This window comes from Calidris pugnax, unplaced genomic scaffold (assembly GCF_001431845.1).
Source record: "Calidris pugnax isolate Ruff unplaced genomic scaffold, ASM143184v1 scaffold318, whole genome shotgun sequence".
NCBI classification, from domain to species: domain Eukaryota; kingdom Metazoa; phylum Chordata; class Aves; order Charadriiformes; family Scolopacidae; genus Calidris; species Calidris pugnax.
Window position 1 is genome coordinate 918,740 of NW_015091062.1, and position 23,234 is coordinate 941,973.

Sequence of the window (23,234 nt, forward strand, 5' to 3'; positions counted from 1 at the left end):
CCCCCCCCCCCCCTTTTCAAGTATTCCATGACTTTTTTATTAATAATAGCTGTACCAGATATCACTTCACCTACAGGATTCTGAGAAATTTCATCATGGCAGAAGCCAAGAAAACTTGAGAATAACTGGGTCTTCAAAGAACTGATCACTGATATGTAATATATGCAGCCCAATGGATTTTAGTGCTCCTCTTCTTTGAAACAACAACAGAAGTCAGCTGCTTTGCTTTTCTACTTGAGAAATGATCTAGAAATTCAGAGAAAACATACTATCATATAGGAATGCTAATTGCTCTCATAATTTAAAGCCCATTGTTCTACCAAAAATCCCAAATCAAACAATAAAACTGCATGTCCTGAGTGTTGTTATCACAGAATAATAATAAAAAAAAAGAAACAATGGCCTGTTACCAGCTTTGTGTTTTAGCTGAGTAGAATTTGGCAAAGGTCAAACAACTGCTCAGTAAGCAAATATTGAATATTGCCTGCTGTGTGACAGTTGGAGGCTATACAGAAAACCTGAAAATATCCATTTTGATGATTTTATTGATGATGCTGATTATAAGCTATGTGATTACAATACTTCGTAACATTTGGTAATGCAGCAGACCTCTTTCATTACATTTTTCTAAGATTGATTCCAATTCTCTCTCAGTGTAACATGAGACTTATATTTCAATTAAGTTCCCATATGCTCATTATGATGTGACAGAAAACATCTATCCCTTCATATGCAAATTGAATCCCTTTTTGCTTGTGAATTCTATTTAATTATTATATCTTACAGCAAGGTTTATAAAGGAAAGGCAATGTTATTTATCATTTGTTCTCTATACCACCAGAAGTTAGGGAAGTATACATGAAGACCCAAAGGGAAGAAATAAAATTTATGAACACAGAGTGAAAAACAACATGATATGGTTATCTAATGAGAATAGCTGACTGTCTGGGCATAGATGCAGTTAGGGTCAAATATATTTAAAATTAAGTCAAATCCCAAATGTACTTACATTTGAAAGAGATGAGCTACAGGAATCAAAGGACCATGTCTACATCATCTTCATCTGAATTACATTTCTTGGGATTTCTTTGTTTCATTAAATAACTAGAAAGATTTTAAGCTTCACTTCTAAAAGAAGGCCTATGACTACAAACCTGTTTTTATTTAGGGCTTTTAGAAGATAGAGTTAATGGTACCTAATTGCTTTATCAGTTTTCTCAACATAAGTCATAACTTCAGTGCCATCAAAGATAAAGTTTCAGAAAATTGAGTTTCTCTATAAATAGACACACGAAGCATATGAAGGAGTGATGGAACAATTATTACTTTTCCATCCTACTCTTTGTATTATGTGAAGATAATTTCTTTTCAGTTTAAATCACTGAGCATTCTGCCCTAATGTGTTGTCTTCCTACAAACAATCATTTCCAAATGAGCTGGAGAACTGGAAACAGTCACAGGAGCGATCCTTCTACTTTATAATCATTTCCTGCCTATTTTAATGAATAATGATGCAATAATTGCTTTTACAGATGTTTTTAACTGTTCCAGATAGTACAGCAAAAAGCATGATTAAGGAATCAGAAGTCATAAAAATCTACATCTCTTCTTTCCTTTTTCTCTCAGACTTTCTTTGTGGGTAAGGGAGATTTCAAAACCACCACTGTCATTTATATCCAGTACTTGAAAAATATATTGGAGTTGAAATCTCACCAGACAGAATTCAAAATTAGTTTCTTCTGGTTTATAATTGAGTCACAATTTCACTCTGGGGCTTTACTTCTTAAATAAGAGACAGAAGCACTTTTCCTCCACTAAAAAATTTGGTAATTTGAAGTCTGGAAGAGAAGTAAAAGAGAGGCAACTCTCTGCAGCATTAACCCTCACTGTCCCCATTCTCCTACAAGGTCACCAGCTAAACTAGCAGTGTATGAGGAATTAAGGATTAGCAGGTGCACCACAGAGTGGAGGACAAGACATACTGGCAAGGTCAACTTCTGTCTCATATGGGCTAGTCTTAAAATCTTCATCAAGTACTTTTTTCTTGCACTTTTGTCAAAAAACAAAGTCAAAGTAGAACTAGGGTAATGATTTGAAAAAACATAATAAATGTTTTCCATCTACTTTTTCCTCACTGTTCTCAAGTAAAAAGAAAAAAACCCAACATAGTAGTACTATCAAGTCTGGTCACAACTCCATCTGCTCCAGAACCCCATGAGACCGTGTGACCGCTGGCCCTTTGCCCACTTTAACACATGGTCTATTTCGCTGAGCAAGAACTGCATGGTCAGATGTGTATTACACTATGCGTTTTAAGTCTTCGTGCTCTGCTTACAATCCTTTTTATTGTTTTCCATGTCCCAGCTGCATTCCATAACTAGCTGCTGAGCTTTGCTCAGGCACAGCTTTTGATGAAAAAAGATTGGCAACAAGATGAGCCAAGATGAGAGTCTCCACAAAACCAATCTGAAAACTTATCTTGAAACAACGTTCTGGGATTCTTCTTGTCCTTAGGAAGGATTTTTATGAGCAAGTGGGAGATAATGCAAACTGAAGAGATCCCTTTTAAAAGTTTTACTAATTTTCATTAGGCTGGTTCATATGAGTTCTCTGGGCCCCTTAGTGGAGGATTTTAATCATATTGTGCCTTCTGCACTACAGTGATCATATGCTAATCTCTGTAATTCCACATTTGGGACCCTACTTTTCAAAGTGAAAACAACTGACACTGACTTCATAAAGAACATTTCTCCAGAGGGAACACAATGGTAGAGTCACAGAGAAGCATTATAAGCCAAAAGCTGAAAAAAATAATCTAATTGCACTAGGAGAAATAAACAATTCTCAGTTTCTTTCCGTTATTCTGTAGAATGTGCATAAATAAAATATATGTGAATAATATTTTGTGATGGAGAAAACTTTGCACCTTTCTACTTACAGGTATTAGATGCGTCATCTCTAAAGGAAAACTTAAAGAAGAAACCGAATTAACTTAAAGAAGAAACTGAATTTCAGCATCTGCAGGAATGGAAGAACAGGTTTCATAAATACAAGAAACAAGATCAGCATGAGTGAAAATATGGACTCAAAGGGAAGAAAAGGCTAATGAAAATATTTGTGTTTCTCTATGTCTTAAATTCTGACGCATTGCCAAGTTTCCTAACAGATTCTGAAACCTCAGGTTTTCTTCAGCTCTCTGTTTTGAGCATTATTTTGCTGAGCACCTCTGAAATGTTCTCACTATTCGGAGCTAACATTTTCCTGGGATTTGCTCAATCTGCCCCACCTCTCGGGCCAGGCTGAATTCGGCTCCTCTGAGTGTGTTGCACAAGGACAGCAGCAAATGCCATCTGCAGAACCAAACTCAACCATCTAGATCAAGCCACTCTGGAAAAAAACCTTTAAAGAAAATATTCTGAGCAATTCTGAAGGGGCTTCCAGCTTGATAAATGGCAAGAGCTCTGAGATAATAGTACAGTCATGTTGTAATATTGTTTAATGGCATTTGCTGTTAACATTATTCATACAGGGATGCTATTGACTTGTAATTCCTTGAAAAGACCATCTTTTATAAAGCCTGCATTACTGAAATCCTTGTGTCTTTTACCATTACACAGATTGCAGATGAATTCATAGGATCTGCTAATGCCTCGAGTGACAGAACACTACAGCAACTGACTAAATTTAGAGAGAAAAAAAAAAAAAAAAAAAAAAAAAAAAAAAAAGCAAAGCAGACCTATAATTACTGTCCCTGTAAAGAGAAAGTGCAGGCACTGTGCCAATTCTTGCATTAACTATCCCAAATCTATTAAGATATTTCTTCCACTTCAATTAATTTACATTGCAGATTAATAACGGCATAACTTCTACACTCTTGATCTCAGGTGTAATACCATGAATGCTACAATGTTCTAACATAAAAATTTCTATGCATCTTCCAAAAATATGAAATCTATATTTTAGAAAATTTACCAAGCAGCTAAAGCTAGGATAATGCACTTATTATTTTTGCAACGCTCCCACATTTCTTCTGATGTATTACACAGAGGGTCATAGAAGGACTTTAATCTATGAGGCCAGAATATTGCAAGATAATGAATTTTTCGCCCACACCAGAAAGTAACATCATTACAATGGATGTAATACCATCTCTTAACTCTTTTTTTTTTTTTTTATTATCCTACCTACTTATTGCAGTTTTATGTAAGAACTACTATACTTTTATTTGTTATTTATTTGATCATCTCTTCCTCCAGTTTAAAACATGACATTCTTTAGCATTTCGTAATCTACCCTGTTTACTACAGAATAGTAGAGGTTCTATTCTGGAGTAATAGGTTAGAGGACCTCAGAACAGAGGAAAAAAGTCTGTATTTCAGGGACTGTGTCATGATATGGTCTTTGGGAATTTGTATATACATCACAGAATATGTATAAAATGCAAGATTTCGGGATTGTGGTACTGGAGGTTTATACATCACAGAAAACCGAGGACTGATGCATTTTCTGATTCTTTTTGCTGAAATATAAGCTATCAAGGAAATATTTTACAAATGCCAGAAAAACATTACTTTGTGTAAAAAATTGGGGTTTAGCTAGTCAAGACTTCACAAATGCTTGGGCAGCTGCTATGACCCTGAGTCATAACAACTCTAGAGAGGAGATACAACCTAATCCTCATCGGAGTTCCTTTGCATCTCACAAGCATTAGTTTCCTGAGACTTGCCCTCCAACACATTATGTGAAATCAGGTTCGACTTTTTCATTTCCACCATTTACAAAATTTCTCAGGCCTCCCTAACCTCAACATCCCTGAGGCTTCCTGATCATTCTCAAAAGCGCAGGGAGGAGAGAGGAGAGAGGATTGTGGAAAATGCTATTCTTTCTCCCATTTTTTTCCTCTGGATAATCAATTAATCAATCACCATAGTCCTCCACCCTGTCTACTAGACTCCATGTCTAAATACAACATGGCTACAGATCGCATGTATCTTTTCTATGATACTTCATTCCCTCAACATGTTTCCCACAACTTCTTGAGACCCAGTAGGCAGATCAGTGAGATCTACTACTGCTTTTAATATAACTGAATTTTTAAAAAGGGGAACAAAATAACACAAGTCTACATGTAGACCTAGAAGCTAAAGCACATGCTACGGAAGTGTCATCCATATCAGTATTTGTATGTTGTGGGTGACGCCTGCTGCCAAGAATGTCAGTGAGGGCTGAGAGAAAGAAGAGCCAAAAGTTTAAGAAAGTTGTTATCTTCTGTATATTAGTAGTAGCACATCTAGTAGCACACACAAGATCACACTCCTTTTTTTTAAGGTGATGGTAAAGGCTACTGCTGCCCAGGGACTAAATACAGTCTGCAACTCAATTTAATGGTTTACAATCAAGAGAAATTTTTTCCATATTACTATTGCACAGCATTAAGAGGACTACTAATGTGTGATTCATCAAAGGGATTTTAATGGCCTGCTCAGCACTCAACTAGGAAAAGATTTCCCATCTGGGCTTCAAGTGTTCTGAAAGTTTTGACAAATCATGTAAAAGGCACGACCTTAATTCCTTACAACTAATCAAAAGTAAAGTACATCCACTTTAATTCTGTATGAGAGCCTCTGTTCAGGGAATTACTGTTCTCCCCCTCCCCACCCCTCAACCATTTAACACCTTTAGTTAATTCATCTGAACACTTTAGAGAATTGCTTTTTAGAGAACACCTATATACTCATTCCTGTCTCATTACTCATCATTAAACCATTTCATTACTGTCCCAACAGTATTCAAACTTTACAATACCATACCCTCTGGCAGGGTCTTTTGAAACATTTGTTTTGGAATATCTGCAGCAACCCTTGAACCAGAGTGTCAGCATAGTAGCACCTGTAGTAATAGTAGTAGCAGTAGTAGTATTTAAGGAAATTTTTAAATGTGGTCCAGAATTACAAGGAGAAGCTGATCCCTGGGATAATTCTGAAAATTGGAATAGAATTGCATTACTGTAGAGTAATTACTGTAGAGTTAAGTGCCCACAGATTAAGAAGCAGAAATTACTAAAGTGTCATGATCCAAAACCAGGAAGAAATGTTTGCACAGATGACTTATTTATAGACAGGTGAACATGTCTTACAGACAGGTAAGTGTTGGTATGATTACAAACACAACCTTCACTTAGATATGCTGTTTTTCCTGGAGCACAGTATTCCCAAACCACAAAGTCCATAACTATATGGATATTATCTGGTTGTTCTGACTGGAGCTTCAGGAGTATGAAAAAGCTTGGTGAAGGTCTCCTGCCCCTTCCTTGAGGATTTCTGTGGTCTTCTCAATTTCATTTTGCTTTGTTGTTTTGCTCTCTATCATCAGTGCTTCCAAACTCGATAGAAGAGAAAGCCAACAGAGGTCTCAGAGGAGTTTGCACTATGGCTAGCACACAGTAGCTCAGCTTACCTGTTTAACAGCGTAAAGGAGACGGCCATAGCAGTACATCATGACCATCACAGGGATGACCAAGCAGAATATGAAGAGACAGATGATGTAGGACGTGGACTCGGCTGACTCAGAGGACCAGCGGACTGAACAGCTTGTACCCGCTCCTTCTATCCCGTAGCTGCTCCAGCCGATCAGGGGTGGCACGGTCCAGATCAGGGAATAAATCCAGGAACCGCCGACTGCCAGCAAAGCCTTCCGATAGTCAGCGCTGCGCTTGTTGCACAGGGTGAGAGTGCTGTAGCGTTCGTAGGACAGGACAGCCAGGGAAATCAGGGACACGATGCCTGCAGTGAACCAAGCAATTTAAATGATTACTTTCATTATTTTGTGCGGGATCCATTAAAACCCAAGGAACGAGGTGCTTTTCTGTTTATTATATTATTGGAAGCAACAGTTAAAGTTATTTCCGTTATTCTCTATGCTTAAATCCTCACTGGACCTGGTTGCTCTGTCCACCATGTCAAATTTTATTGAGGTTGTATTTATCATACATTGGAAGATTTCATACTCGAGAGCTATTCCTCTTTTAGGCAGGTTTTCAGATTTAGCTGTTTTAGTATTACCCAGGGGAAATCCATTTTCTACATGACCTAATAAAATGTTGAAAGACTCCCTTGCTAAGAAATATTCAATTTTTAGCATCCATGAGCATTTTTAAATATTGCATTGACTATTATACGTGCAAAAAGCTTTATATTAAATATTGGGAGTCCCAAAATGAAAGAAGTTTTTGCACTTTTGCCCTATCAGCTAGGACATAGCTTCAGTTCTGACCACTCATACATAGAAACAACAGAAAACCTTGGCATGACTGTGATAAGGCAGGTCGTAATTTTATTTACATATACATCCCATAATCAAGTTTAAAAGTGATTTAGGTTAATATGGAGCCCTAGGTGTCAGAGATCAGTTATATCTTCTAGCGGAAGACTGAAAAACCTGGGTTGTAGAACATCTCCACTCTCTTGATCAAGGTTCCCAACCCCCTCTCAAATCTTTATGGATTTGCATGGCAGGTTCTTAGTCAATGACTCAATGGGGTTGGGTTTCTTTTTTGCTGTTTCCTATGTTTTTATTCTCCTTGCAGCTTCCTTACAGTTCTTGGTGACAGAACACTGGATGCCGCTTCCCAGAATTTATGACAGAAGTAGTTTTTTGGAAGAAATTTAACACCATCTTTTCCCATGGTCTCCTGGCCCCTTCTTTTGGTCCTGTGAAATGAAAAACCTGAATAGACCTATGTTGGTCCGGCTCCTTCCTGCTTTTTTTCTTGATCCTTGCCATTAGTAACAGCCAACTATATAGTAGCATTGAGAGATACCCTGCCAAAATTCTCTGGCTTTAAGTTGTACCCACTTCCAGCAAACCTGTTAACAGAAAAGGTGATGTTGGGGGAATCCACAGCTGCAATTCATTTTCCCCCATTTAACTGTCAGCTTCTCGTATAGCTGCTTCCCAGGGGTGGAATGGGGGTGAGTCAGAGACTCCCCTGGGGATAGCACTGGTATAGCCTATACCTGGGTAAAAACACCCACACACACATACCCCCACAGAGCACAGTAGGATATTCTCCCCAGGCACAGCATTTTGCTTCTCTTTCTCCTCAAATTCAGTGACTCATTTCCTAATAGCTGGATGCAGGTGCAGCTATTCCTGCCATCCTGACGACAATCTGCAATCCCTTTGTGCAGAGCTGGGTATGGGCAAAGGACCCAGGGGGAATGCAAGCTCTGCTGACTGCAATAGGATGCCTTATTTCTCAGGGGAAGAGAAGCAAAAGGGTGTGAGGAGAATGCAACTTTTGACGAAGAAAACATATTTCTCGGTAAAAGAGCCTACTAAATTATTTTCTGTATATTACTAGGAGGTCAGACCTAAAAAATGTAGATACACTTGCAGCTGTAAAAAGACACAGCTCCACTAAATTCAACTGAATTATACAGTTTAGGAGTCTAACTTTAAACCCGTTTTAAGGCCGCACTATTTTAGAGGCAGTGGAGACTTTCTGATCATCCCTCATCTAATCTGATTTCCTACATAACACAGCTCTTGAAAGCCCTTGGCCACAATTCCTGCATTAAACACATATCTCAATATAGAAAAAAAATAGCAGGTTCTGAATTACAGACTCGGGAACAAAGAATCTACCACCCTCTTCTCGCTTCCAGCCCACACTTATTTATCTTCACTTTCTTAGTATTGCCTCTTTCCATGCTTTTATCTGCTTGACTAAAGAGCTTCTTGCTATCAAAAATGTTTAGCTCATGTAGGTACCTAAGGCACAACCACAGATTTTGTATTTGAAACTCAGGCCTCGGTAAGGTGATACAGATCTTTTTCTGCATTTTAGATTGCAGCATCACGAACAAATAGAAAACAGTCTTGGGAACAAGAAATCTCTCCCCTCCCAGCTGGGTTGTATTATTCTTGCTCTACCTCTGATGGCATGATGTCCCTCTTTCGAAGAGATAGCAGGGAAGGCGTACGTTTGTTGAGAGCATCCTACAGTCCTGCAGGTGCAGTGTTGCCTAAAAAAAACCCAGTGGGGCGTTCAAACTTCCTTAGCTCAAGGCCCTTTGCTGCTTTAGCCACTGGGATCTCAGGTCAAGCCTCGCTGCCAGCTCCACCTGCTCATCCCCGTGGCTGTGCTACTGCCTGGCAGCTTCTTACAGTGTATTTTGTCACCATTTACAGCATTTGTTTACACTTCTTCATGTTTTTCCCTACAACCTAATATGAGAAAGACGCTCAGCTTTTCTCACACTGGTATTTATGACAGACAGCTTTATGGAGCGGCTCTGAAGATAACTGGCCATGAATACAGGACTGGTTGCTTTGAGCCAAAGAAGAGTTCTGTCTTTAACTGGCACAGGATTAATGTTCAGTTATTAAATTAGGACCATGGCAATGTCAGGAAAGAATATATCGCACAAAACCACAAAAGTTTCCTTTAAATTACAGCAAATCGTTTTTCTTCTCTACACAGAAGAACATTGGAGATTCTTAATTACACTTCTTGGCAGGAGCCTTTTCATCTTTACTCACCTTTTATTATTGAGTTCCACTGACATGACACAAACTACATTTTTCTCTGGAGGACAAGAAGTGTGATTTATGGAATCCCAAACCAAAAAAGTTCAGAAAAAAAAAAAATCAATGTTTATCTTTTTCTTTTTGTTACAGTAAGACTTTAAGGTCTGTGCTATACCTGAAGTTTTTTAATAACACTGAAATTAACACCACTGTGCACTGACTTCTAATGCTTTCAAAACAACAAGGGAAAAAGAGGAAAGGACTGAAGGCGTAGTTCATAAGAGATACTAAAAACCAAAAGAATTTAATGTGGTTCATGTGGTTAAAATAAACTAAACCAGACCAACTATTTAGAAAAAAATTACACTACTTTGGAAGAGTTAAACTTCTGCTTTGAAAGACAGAAAATGGTGAAATTAAGAGCTATTAAAAAAAAAACCCACTTTTTTTTTCCAACAGTGAGATACATTTAACTGAATAGGGTGCAACTGATGAAAATACCTCTTACCCAGGTGAGGAAGAAACAAAACCAACAGAGGCTGTGGCAACCCTCTCTCAGTCTACTTAGTGTGACCTTGCACAGTGTACACAAAGACACAAGATGTGCCCTGACCCTCTACACCCCAACACTGCAGCTACATCCAAACTTGCTGATGAAGGGCCTTCACCTTAACACAGAAGCCAAGACTGGACAACATCAACATAGGATGCACATCAAGAAATAAGCCTATTCCAATATTGTCATAGATTATCAGCTCCAATGTCTCTGTTTGTTAAGACTATCCTCAGTTTTTTTAATTTAAAAAATAATTTTAAAAAAAATCTCTCTCCTTTATCAGTTCAATAGTTAAAATCCTGTGAAGATACCCCTATCCTTTGATCAGTTATAGCAGATTCACAGGTCTAATTTGTTGGACTGAAACAGCATCATTTCATAATAAAGGCAAAACCAGGTTTTGTGTCAGTATTTAGTTGGACACTGGGTGGAAGTGAAAAACAGGGGTCAGGTGTGTAACAGTAAGTGAATAAGCTTCCAGCAAAAACCTGATGATTGCCTTGCCCTTTATACACCTTTCAATAGCACCCAGGATGATCTTCTCCATGATTTTTCCAAGTACTGAGGTTAGACTAACAGGTCCATAGTTTACTCGGTCTTCTCTCATGCCCTTTTTGAAATCTGGTTTGGATAAAATAGAATAAAGTTTCTCACTTTTCATTGTGCCCCCTATTTTTGTATATCAGAATTATCTCTATGTCATATGCACTTAACTTTTGTGGCGTTTGCCAGGAATCCTGCAGTTATCTGGTATTCTATCTCACACCCTATCTATTGCAGTCATAGGAACTAGTGAGAATCTCAGCTTTAAAACAGAAAGCAATTAAATACTTTAAAATTATGGCTGAGGGAAAGGCCTGAATGTAATCTCCCTAGTCTTAATAACGAGAAAAGAAATTGAAAAAATTAATGTAAGTTATAAAAAGAAGAAAATAATTATCATTTTAAAGCTAATCACAATGCTTTATGCCAACATTTCATTCTTATTTTGCAGCAACATTTATGACTGGGTAGACTGCATATATTAATTTCAAATGAGTAATGTTTTCTAAAATTGCAACAAAATTAAATTCAGGAATTGCACATCTAAATAGAATTTGCCTCCAACAAATATTTAGGGCCTCGAGCTGGCACCTAGCCAAATAACTCCATGGCAGTCAATAACAGTAAGAAATGTAATTTGTTCCCCCAACACATCATGCATACACAGGAACAAAGCTGAGGTTCTTACTGAACAGTACTGAAAGATGACATAAAAATCCACTGCAGATTGCATTACAGGAACAAATAATTATTCAAAAATTAACCACAGAAATACGTGACTTTGAGACAAGCCGCATCTGAGGCATGAGCCTTTTCTACACAGCAATTAGTTGCATTGGGCAGAGTGGAAGAAATTTAATTTCAAGTCATAAACGAGGACAGGCATCCATTTATAGGACCACCATCTGAGACACTATCTATTATTTACTTTATTTAAAGACCTGTACATTTCTTCCTGGCAGCACAGCACAGAGTATGGCTCTAGGTGAAGGACACAGCGAATCACTGTTTCGCTGCCTCGAGTCTCAACTAAGAGTGTTACATTTTTGTACTAGTTTTTGCTGGTTTGCGCTGCTCACTGACGTACTAATTGGAAATGGGATACAACTTGCTGATGGTCTGTAGATTATGAAAAACTGAGAATCCCAGAGATTCAGTCTACACTGGGTAAAAGTTTTCACTACTAACGTATTTGCCCTCTTAAAGCCCTTGAAGGCCATCATTCTACATCTTGATAAGAGCCCTGGAGCATCACAGTTGCATGACGCAATGTATATCCTGTACTGTATTTGGCTTATCAAGGACAAGGAAAAGAAGCCACAGGTAAGCTTAGGGAGGAGGTTTGCTTAGCTTAAGCTTACCTTGGAGGAATGTGATAGCACCTTCATCAACCAGATATTAATATAGCAAAACTAAATCCAAGCTCTCACAGAAGGTCAAGATGATTTTATCACCCAGTCTCCACACAGGTTGATTTTACCCCACTCCCAGTCACTCTCTCATAGCTTTCATCCCCCCACACTCTCACAACCACAAAGGACTGTGGTCAAGAGGTCTGTCTGGGATCTCTTGTAAGAGGGAGAACCAGGGATTCTGGCTATCAATGCATCAAACCTCTTCCTCGTGGGTACCTCCCTGGCAACAAACTGGGTTTTAGGCAGAGCTTTCATACACTTTAGGAGCCCACAGTTGTTATGAAGTGTTCCACTGCTTACAAATCCTGCCCACAAGAACCTTGGTATGCCTCAGGAGAGGCAAAGCACATCTGCCTGGAATGTACTCACCTGCAATAGCACTGTCTCTTTCACAGGGAGCTACCAGAGAAAGAAATGGCAGATGTGATGTGCTGTACCCTTGATGCTATGCTCCTCAGGGGGGTACAGACTCCTCAATCCACAGGCTGTGTTCTGCTCTTATCAGTTGGGAACAGTTTTCTTCATATCTGCACAGGCCATTCTTCTAACTCTTTTTCTGCTGTTTACACCTGTTTCCCTTTGCACATTACACCTGGACCAACCTCAGCAACTCCACGTCTGTGACTGCCACATCCCTGGTGCCACCACAGCCCACATCCAGGCCAACCCCAGCTGTTGAGACCAAGCCAGGGTGAGACCCGGCTGCAAGGCTGGTGCAAGGCAGGGAACCAGAGTCCACCCAGCCATGCTGCTGCTACTGAGACTCAAGGCATGATGGAAGCAGCTGTGCACGCCAGGTGAGCACCAGACCATCTGCCAGTCATGTACAAAACACAGGGGAGAAATCAAGGGGATAGTAAGTGCTGGGCTTCCCACATACCATCTACAAACCCTGTGCTAACATCAGAGGAACCTGCCAGCAGCAGAGGTTAACCAACAGCAACTCTGGCCACCATCGCTCCAAATGGCTTGCTGAAGGAAGAGAAAATGGTGATGCTCCATGGGCTAGGACTCACCAAAAGCCGTCCCTTGCACCCCTCCTGTTGAAGACAGGCTACCATGCCATGGTGAAAAGTGAACTCAGAGAGACAGCAAAGAAAGAGCATAGTGTGGTATGGACATTTGCAGGGAAGGAAGAAGCATGCTCCGGTCTCTGCCTAAAAATGCTATGTTGATAAATACTTAATGCCAGCAGCAGGTAGGTTGTCCATAACATCAGCATCAATGATGTTATGTGTTGTATGTAACATAGTTGCTATCTCTTCTCTCTAATCCCCCAAATTTCAGATTGTAAATCTGCTGGAGCATATGCTAGAATGCTCTGTGGCACTATGAGATGGAGATAAGTAGGATGTAAGAGGAGGAAAAGGGCTTTGTGATTAAATGCACCCCAAGCTGGGAATATTGGGGAATCCTGTGCTGAGGTAAACACAGAACAGCAGCAGCAAGACACAGCCCTCTTCAAATGAAGGCTTTTCCTACCTCAATGTTAAGGTTTCAAGTTTAATTCCAAATTGTGTTACTGAATGGTATTACATAAATATGTTATTGAGTTATACAAAACTAGTTTCATCAGTGACTCAGTGCTGGTTTAGGGGAAATAACTTTCCTGAATTTAAATGAGAGCATTTCTATTAGTTCTCTACAGAAATAAAACACTCCACACACGGAAATGAAACATAAACAATTTAAACAACTTAAAAGACATGACCTTTCCAACATATTTGCACTTCTATATCTCCTTAGAAGTCTTTCTGAAAACATATCCTAATATCATCCCTCAGGGACGGTGCATGAAATACAATTTGTAAGTCTAGTATTCACAAGAGAGGTTTGGAAGCAGCAAGAGGAGAAAAGCAACACGCTCTCTTTCTAATGGTAGCTTAATCTTCAGGCAAAATTTTGTCAGCTCTGGGTCAAAGTATCTTACCTAACAGCTGCCACAGCATCAGAGACTTTATGAGAGTGCACATGGAACAATTTATTCTATCATCAGCTTTGATTCCATTTTCATGTACTAGTTCATAATAATACTAGTAAGGAAAACTCCTGAGCTCCTGCTTACCTTAAAGTCAAAGCATTTCTTTGGCAAAAATACAGTAATTTCCACCACAGCAGTTGCTGCCATCAGAGACTTCCTTACAGGTGAGGAGGTAAGAATATTATAATGATGAAAGCAGAAACTTTCAAAAGCTGACTAACTGTGCAGAAGGGGGGGGAGCATTTCTATGATTTGTTGACTTGATCACTGACCTCCCCACAGAATATGCACTTTTGCAAAAAATCAGAAGCTACTGAGGCACAGCATCATGGGGGAAGAATGAACAAAACTTGTTAATTGTTTAAAAAAAAAAAATTATTCCATTTTGCTTTCTAGCTCTGAGTATTATAACATACATTTAACTCCCATAGTTAAGATAAAGAAAAACCTATCATCTCATATAGTCTCCAGTGAGTTTCTGCAGGTTATATCTCCTCTTCTTGCATGATACCTGAATTGCCACAAGTGGCAATAAGAATGTTGATCAGCCTGCAAAATCTGGGATAGGCAACCCAGAATTAAACAAACTCAGCTAAACTAACAGAGCACAGTTAAGTTTGTTAAGTTAGTTAACAGCTTCCACAGCCACTGGTGCTAGTGGGAAAGTAGCATCAAATGAGCAAATCCAAGAGAGAAAGAAGTAAGAAACTGTGAATGTAGACTTTCACAAAATCATCTTTATCAAGGATTGCAAGGGATGCAAACAAGCATGGAGAGTAGCAGACATATGTGGCTGCTGTTCTTTCCTCTCTAGCTCTCAGAATACTAGCCATTTTTTCCTTTCCCCTCCCAAACAAAAAAGAGATACATTTTTTTAATGGCCCAAAATCCAGCTGCCAATAAATTTTGGCAGAATACCCCAAATATTTCCAGGGTTAAAAAGAAAGCCCACTGAACCTAGAAGACTTTCCAGAGTTAGGATGAACAGACTCAAAGTGAGCACTGGCCTTGGTGGACAACCAACCAGTACTAGTCTGACTTGCTTGAACTTTACAGCTCAGTATCTATACTTCAGCGAATAAACAAATCACAATAAATCATTTTAGGATACAGCAAAATCACAATGTGAATATAACAACTCCTGAAAAGTTCAGGGCTAATATAAATGATACGAACTGCAGAGGAATGGATGGATGCCTCAATAACTGGCAGAAGCAGCTGAGAACGGAGTGTGCTTCCAAGATGTTATTGGCTATATTTGGATATGCCTATTAAATATTTATATAATAAACACAGAATAAATGGTCAAATTAATCAAATATTCTTGCATTTGGTGAATCTTATTCTAGTTGAATGCTCCCACATGTTAGTGATCAGATAACCATTTCCTTTTGATTTTTAAAGCATTAAAAGCACTTCTACTGATTTGAAATTGAGAAAATATTTCCCACTATCATTTGCTACACATTAGCAGTTACAACCAGTTCTTAAATGCTAGCAGCCTAGGCTTTCAAAATACAAGCTACTTTAAATATCAACAATTCACTTTGAATAGAAGTAAATACACCAATCGCTATTTATCTAATGCCTGTAATTATTTGTTTTCTTTTGCTTAGATGACTTGTAGTCATGAGTCCATTAGAGCAGGCAATCATTCCTTTCCCCAAAGAATTCTAGTCCTGATTAACTCTAATGGGAGTCACAGTTTAACTCTACGCTTGAAAGAAATCACTGTGAAATCACTGCTGGGACAAATTGGTCAGCAAACGTTACCAGTCCTGTTCAGTAAATCTTTCCTACTCTTTTCTCAACAGTCATTTCTCTGTTTCCTCCTTTGTATGACATACCCTTTCTTTTGTGTTTGGTGATTATCTTCAGTACAGACACTATGTATTACTCTAAACAGAAAAATAAAACAACTCAATAATTCTTTACTTTCTCCCTCCCGCTGAATTTTTAAATGTGTATACATTGTGCTTTAAGGGCAATTTTAATTCTTAGGTGTATCTTGTGACTTCATGTGCATCACCGAGTAGTACTATGCTTTTCTGCTATGTTATTAATATGCCTATCCATCAACCAACCAACCAACAACTATTCCCAGTGGCATAAATATAGCAAAGAATTCTATTTTGCATCTCAATGACACCAGCACAGTACAAAAAAACCCCGAATATTAATTTCAATCTCACTTTCCATACGTTATGCAGGATCCCTTTGCATTCTGGAAAGCAGGCTAGCACTTGCAAATTCAGCCTCCTAATCTGGCTGCCTCCCTATCAGCGTATTTATCCAGCTGCCGTAGGAGTCAGAATAAGAAATAATATCAGCACTAGATGGAGCTCCTGTACAGCAGCATCTCAGGAGAAGTCTTAAGGGCTTGTGTGCACGCAGAAAGCAGAGATGGATGTATAGTGCTGGTATAGCAGGAGGACACACTCAGGGTGGTGAGGTACAGGGCAGCATCCCCATGTCTGCCCACACTGTCCTGCAGGACCCCCAGCTCCTGCCAGGACCGCTCCTTTGCTTTCCAATCGCAGGGAGATTCCCAGGACCTTCCTTCACGCTGAGCACCTGCACAGATGTAACATGTAGCACACAGTCTCAGGGTTTATCTACGTATGGGATCTAGCACCAAGCAAAATAAGACATGAAATTACAATGTATTTGCCAGCCAGGGAGCCAATCTTCCACCAGAGCACACCTAGTTAACTTCATTCCTATGAGCCTCTGCTTTTCCACTGAATGCAACTGCTCATTTTTAATAATAAAGGTACGTTTCTAGAAATTTTTAAATTCTATAATCTGGGGTTTTTTTGGCAGTTACCATTCCTAGAGATGGAACACACTACAAATATCTACTCTTGTAGAGTTGAGTCAAGTTTCTGCGATAAGGTCCAGAGGTCAAATTGTGTTTTAAAATAACTAGCCATTAACTGGTGATAAATAATATATAAATAATATGTAAATAATAATATTAATGCAACGTCAAAATATGTAGATCATTCTTTACACTGCCCTCGGGCCAAGAGTTTCTTGGGCAGTTTTTCAACCCAACAACCTCACATTCTATGGTGGGATGAAAGACTGGAGAAGGCTGCTCCTATCTCTATCCAAGACGACTTTGCTGGCTAAAGGACAGTGCAGTGAGGAAAAGTGGTATTCTTCGTTCCTTAACCCCTCAGAAGGACCAGAGAAGAAGAAATAAATCTTTTGCTACGTCCATTAAGAAATGGTTTGTAACTGATGCAGACAGAAATCCTTTGCAGTACATTTCATCCAGCTGAGACTAATCTGCAACACTGGATAGAAATTACACTAGAGACTAGAGTAGTGGATATATAAGGAGGTACAGTGTTCTGGGAGAAGCCAGCATAGCTATTGTGTAGGGAAACCATCCCTCACTAATTCATTAGAGGTCCTTGCCAGTGCCATGCATACAAGGGTGAAACATTCGATAAAGTCTACTTAGATTTCTGAACAGCTTTGACTAGCCCAAAGGCTCTTAAGGATAGTAAGCTGCCTCACAATAACAGAGATCTTCACGTGGATAAATAATTTATTAGAGGCAGGAAGTAAAGAACAGGAGAAAATAATTAGTTTTCTCAGTGGAAACTGTGACCAGCAAAGTCCCCTATGGATCTGTGCTAGGCCTTGGGTTATTCATCACATTAATAAATGGTCTGGAAAAGATGGTAAAGAGTGAAGTTTGCTGATTATACTGTGATGAATAACTCAAAATCAACAGAAGCTGACTGCAAAGTACTGCAGAACAACCGCATGAAACTGAGTCACTGAGCAGATGAAATACAATACTGATGTAAACTGCCATATGTGGAGGAAAACAGTCCTAGCTTTAAATACACAGCAATTGTTTCTGATTGACTTACTGCTCTGCAAGGAGAGTTAGGATAGCTAGCTTTATGCAAACCACTTCCACTAAGCAGCAATGCTCAGCAGCATTTAGAAAAGCAAACATCAGGGATTACTAGAAAAAAAAAAAAACAACAGAGAAAATAAGAAAAAATGTGAAAAGGCAAATGGGGGAAGGTTATTTAGTGTTTCTCATAATACAAGAACTGGGTTTTCAAATTAAATAATCAGGTTGCAGACTTAGAATTAACAAACAGGAAGGTACTCTTTTTTGCTCAGTACATAGTTAATAAGTGGACCCCCTTAAGCATATTCTATTGTGCATACCAAATTTTTGCAGTTTTTCTGAAAGCAAGCAGACTGGTAGATAAATCCAGGAAGACTTATGAGACTCAACAGCACTACTTCAGGGATGAAGTCCCCACACCACAAATCACAGGCTGCTGGGACTATATACTGGAAAAATATCATTGGATGCTGCTTATCCAACGTTATTCTAACACTGATTTATCCTAACATTATCCTAATGTTAAATTTAGCATTTCAGAAGCTTAGCTGCGCAAAATGTTTGAATGGCAAAAACTTAGTAGAGATATACACGACACTTTGCAAGGCACAACTATTATTTAATTATTAAAATGTTAAGAAGAAACAATTACAGCACAGTAAGAGGCCATTACCTACTTGTATCTACCATTAATATTTCTTTCCCAAAGGTCCGAGTGCCTGCAACCCCAGGAAAGGTATTAACATTTGTAAAACTTCTACTCATTCTCATCCTCAAATTCCTTGTTAAACACCCCTTGATGCACTGACCAATAGTGAAGAACTGTTATATGGAGCAAACCAGATGGTGGCATGTCTACTGCTCTTATCACAAAGAATATTAAGCTATGGCTTTGTCTTGCCTCATAACCTGCTTTCTACCCATTAAAAAAAGTCCATTTAAATCCTGACTGGCATATTTATCTGGCAGCCTTTCAACCTACTCCTCTGATGCAATCTTTGCCTCTTACAAGGATATTAAATAGAAATACACTTTCAGTTTTAGGAAATACACACAGTAAAGGAATCCTCAACATCACACAGTCGTTGCTGGACCTCGGCCCTCTTGCTGCCACACACTCTTTCTCTGAAAACTGAGCAGACCAAACTTTGGCAGTTCAGATAAATTGAGGCAAACCACAGGGACTTTTTAGACTTGCATGGAGATGAGCTTCTCTGTGCATGGTAGTCAGTGTAGAAAACATATACATAATACACCCCCACGTACCCCATGTGGGTATTCCACCTTTTCATTAAGAGGCAGAATTGGTACCTCCTCATCCTATGATATTACTTCCTACCCAAGAACTGTTTCTAATTAACTCCTGCTGAACTCCCACTGATACAGACAGCTCAATTAGGCTCCCATGTGGTGCTCACACTCCCGACCACCCCACGAGATCCCCGCTCCAGGAGACTCTGCCTTGTGCTGCTTGCTGCAAAGCAGCAGCTTGCATAATTTCATTAGGGTGATTAAATGTGTCAGTGTAAAGAGGTCCCCTGGCAACTTCATGAGCAGCCTGAACGCAGAACAGGAATTACCCACAAACTGTAAATTTGGCAAACAATAATGCTTCAATGTGCATATGCACCAAAGAATTAAGTCTAATGCAGACCCAACCGTATTCAACTACTGTGTGTTCTTAAATTTTCATAAAGACAAGTTAAAGGGGATTATCAATGTTTTTGTAAAATTCATACTATTTCTTAGCTCAAAGCAAATCTTGCCAGATGTTAGTGTGCTATTTCAGGACTATCTCAGAGGTCTGTACTAGACTCGGACAACACTTAGATATCTGGCAATAAAATCCCATGTATGTGAATTAACTAATGATTAGGACTCTTATAATTTCTAAGATTCAAAATCTAAGTGAAGTTTTACATTGCTGTTGAATTTATAAAAAATATAAAAAATTTTCACAATTAAGTCTGCTTTTTTCTCGCATTTATTTTCTGATCGTTATTTTGTCCTGAACAAACTTCTATTGTTATAAATCACTACAAAAATAATTCAGCATAAAACAGTTTTCATCTATTCCATCTAACAGACTCATCTGAAGCCTGTTCCCTTTGATCCCTTCTTCTGATAGTTATCTATCTACTTTGGATTGCATTAGTGAAACCAATAGAAACAATGCTGGGAGGAAAGAATCAGGAGAGAAAATACAATTGAACAAAAACACAAGATAATTAGCACATAGTGAACATCTGCCTCTAATAAAACACTATGAAATATATGCGAAGATTTATAGCTTACCCCAGTGAGCCACTAACCTTCTGCACTGTAGCTGCTATACTTGCATAAGGAACAGTAGAAGTTTGTATCTGGCCATAGGAAAAGATTGTCTGTCTGTGAAAAGGGCTTAAGAAACCACAAACAGGAGAAGTAACGTAATTTTGCTACGTTTTGGGAGGAGTTGTTGGCTGAAATTGCCTACAGCAATTGAGTCTGATGCTGATAGCTGAGATGAGAAACCTTCAGCCAAAGGCCACAAAGTCTGGCACAGCAGTTTTAAAGGTGGTGCCCAGGTGACCCTGATTAGAGGCTTTACCCTCTGAACCACCAAGAGATGAGAGGGGAGTTAGGCACCCCCGGGGAATCTGGGGCTTCAGCCTTGTATGGGGTGAGCATTGACTCATCTGCCTCCCCTGATCTACGCTGGGCTAGTAGAGCATAGGGAGAGAGAGGGGTAACCAGGTCCCAAAACACTCGGGAGTCAAAGCACAGGGACACCGCAGAAAAGTAATGCTGGGATGTCTGGGAAAGGAACCATCTCTCTGGGGTGGTGCTCCCTTGCATTTGCTGTCCGCAGGTATCAAATGTTCATCCTGCCTGTATCAGTTATGGAAAAATTTACAGCAGCCAGAGGTTATTTTGACTTACTATCAAAAAAAGAACTACAAAAAAAACCGCAACAAAACAAAACCCACAAACCCTCCAGCAACAGGAGGCACCTGGGTAGGTGAATTATGTTAGCTGTGAAATCAACAGGAACAGTTAAGTGGCCTGTGAACCTGTAGAGGCTGTAATTTCAGAAACAGTTTCTCAGCTAGTGCTGATACCTAGAAAAATATAAATGTAAACAAGATAGCTCCAGCTTTTGAAGAAACTTATTTTTCCATGTCAGCACACTCCTTTAACAAACTACTGCAAATTATTTTCTCACCTTAATAGACATTTCTAATCAGAAAAATGGCAGGCACACTAACAGCACAACAAAACCAAACCAGTCCACCCCTAGTGATTCCTTTAAGTGTGAAGTACTGGGCACGGCTAAGAAAAAGAGGGAAAATGAACAGTTATTACCTACTATTGTGTCATTATCTGAAACTATACCAATCCCTTTTATCACTGAAAAGCCTGTAATTATTCATTTGCTTACTGGAGTGGAAGATGTTGCATTCTGCTTAAATGCTTCCTAAAAAGACATGGACATAGAAAATGAATGTCATGAGTTAAGAAAAAGCCACTAAGTATATAACTTGGATTTAAGTAGCCAGAGGTAATATTCTCTCTCCCTGAGAGTCCACCTCTCAAGGCACTACAAGGAAAGTTTAAAAGTTTTCCAAAAAATTATTAAATTCTGTTCAGGTGTGCCAGCAAACAGATGGTCTTAAGAGTAACTAGAGATCATTAAACATATTATATAGAACATGATTTAATAGACTTTCACGAGCAAAGTCCATTGTTCTCTAATATACTTCTTTGGACTGAATATTGCTTCTTTAATGGGCTCTAGTTTATTTCACTTTACTCACTGAGGGACCAGAAAGCCAGCTACATTTTAATAACATATTTCTTCACATGTATTTGGCCTGACTACTGCCACAGCTGGTTTCTGCTTTTTCCTAAAATAATAGAAAAACCAGCATCAGGCATAGCGTTGCCTGGGTTAATGCTGTGACCCAGGATTAGGGAAAAGGGCCTGCAAATGCAAATGATTAAACTTAACTCCGACAGAAATGCTGTTCCATCATCTCGAACACAGCTTACAGCCATGACCTTTTAGATTCAATTCACTGTCAGGATAATTTTGCAAGAAATCCGATGTGGTCTTTGCCTTTAAGCTCCTATTCCAGGTCTCTATGTAAAGTGATGTTATTTGTGTACTTCCTTCCATAAAGCCCTTAGTGTTCTGCAACACGTGGCCATAACCTAAAGTGATGTCCCAGAACCAAACGTATGTGACTGAACTGCAAGCATGGTTGCTCAGGAAGGAAGCATAAAACACTGGCAGAAATTTGTAGTCACTTGCACACGAACAGACTTTGTGCATGGGCAGAATATTTTTTTTTACGTGGACAGCTGACAGCTATGCACAACAAATGCCAAAGAAGTTACCGAATTCCTTACAGAATTCGTTTGTCCTTCTATCCCACTTCCCAGTGACAAGTACACAAGCTGCTGTCCACCCCTCACTGTTGATATCTCTGCATATTTTTTTTTTCTGTTTTCTTTTGTTCAGGCATTAGGAAAATAGAGTCTAGATTGTCATATGACAAAACACAGCAGAAAACATTTAGGATGGCAGCCAAGGGAAAATGTGATGACTCAACCTACACGTGGCTGCTGGATAAGCTGAGGGCACGTGGCGATCGGCAACCTGTTCAACGCATGTTCTAGCTCCTGTTTGAGCCATGTGATTGAATTTCTGCCATGCTGAAAGCTGGGAGGGGCAAGGAGGAGGGAAATGGGGGGGTTCTGGTGCACCCCACAGTCCCATTGCAGCATGGCATGGAGTTGGGACTCAGCTGGGGCTGCCCAGACCAGGGAAGGAAGAAGCAACCATGCCTGGTGATACAGACACCGACTGCACACCACAGGATCTGGCCTAATACTGCTAGCATCAACACCCATGGTCTGCAGTGACTTAAAAACATGGGCAAATTGAATGGGATGTTAGGTGATGCTCTGCCATAACAAAGGCAAGACCTTCTCCTATCCTAAACTGGTATTAAAGCACCTACCAGGGTGAAGTCTGTTGATTTCAGGAATAATGTTCAAAGTACATTAGATCTTCCATTTCCACTTTCTCTGCATAGCATGATTCCTTCTTTATCAGGTTTTCCAAAACTTTTGCCCAAGCTGATTCCCTGCTTCAAGCACTTCTGCACTACAAATTATCCGTAGGAAGAACAGACAGCATTTTCCCTATATGATGAACGTGGGATTGTAAACTCTGAAGCAAAACTTGGGCATCTCCTCATGAAACACAACAGATGTCTTCCAAATACTCACTCTTGGACAATTATTCCAAGTGATTTCAACACTGTACCACATCTAATGCCT

At 39.3% G+C, this 23,234-nt stretch overlaps 1 protein-coding gene across 1 annotated transcript in view; it reads right to left on the minus strand.

The window, feature by feature from the left end:
• The window catches only part of LOC106896599 (pinopsin-like), an 85,967-nt gene that overhangs the window by 54,867 nt on the left and 7,866 nt on the right, over positions 1-23,234 (minus strand). Inside the window, exon 2 of the mRNA XM_014956705.1 lies at positions 6,457-6,782. Within this exon, the coding sequence (XP_014812191.1) occupies positions 6,457-6,782 (326 nt within the window). The remainder of the gene's footprint in view (positions 1-6,456; positions 6,783-23,234) is intronic.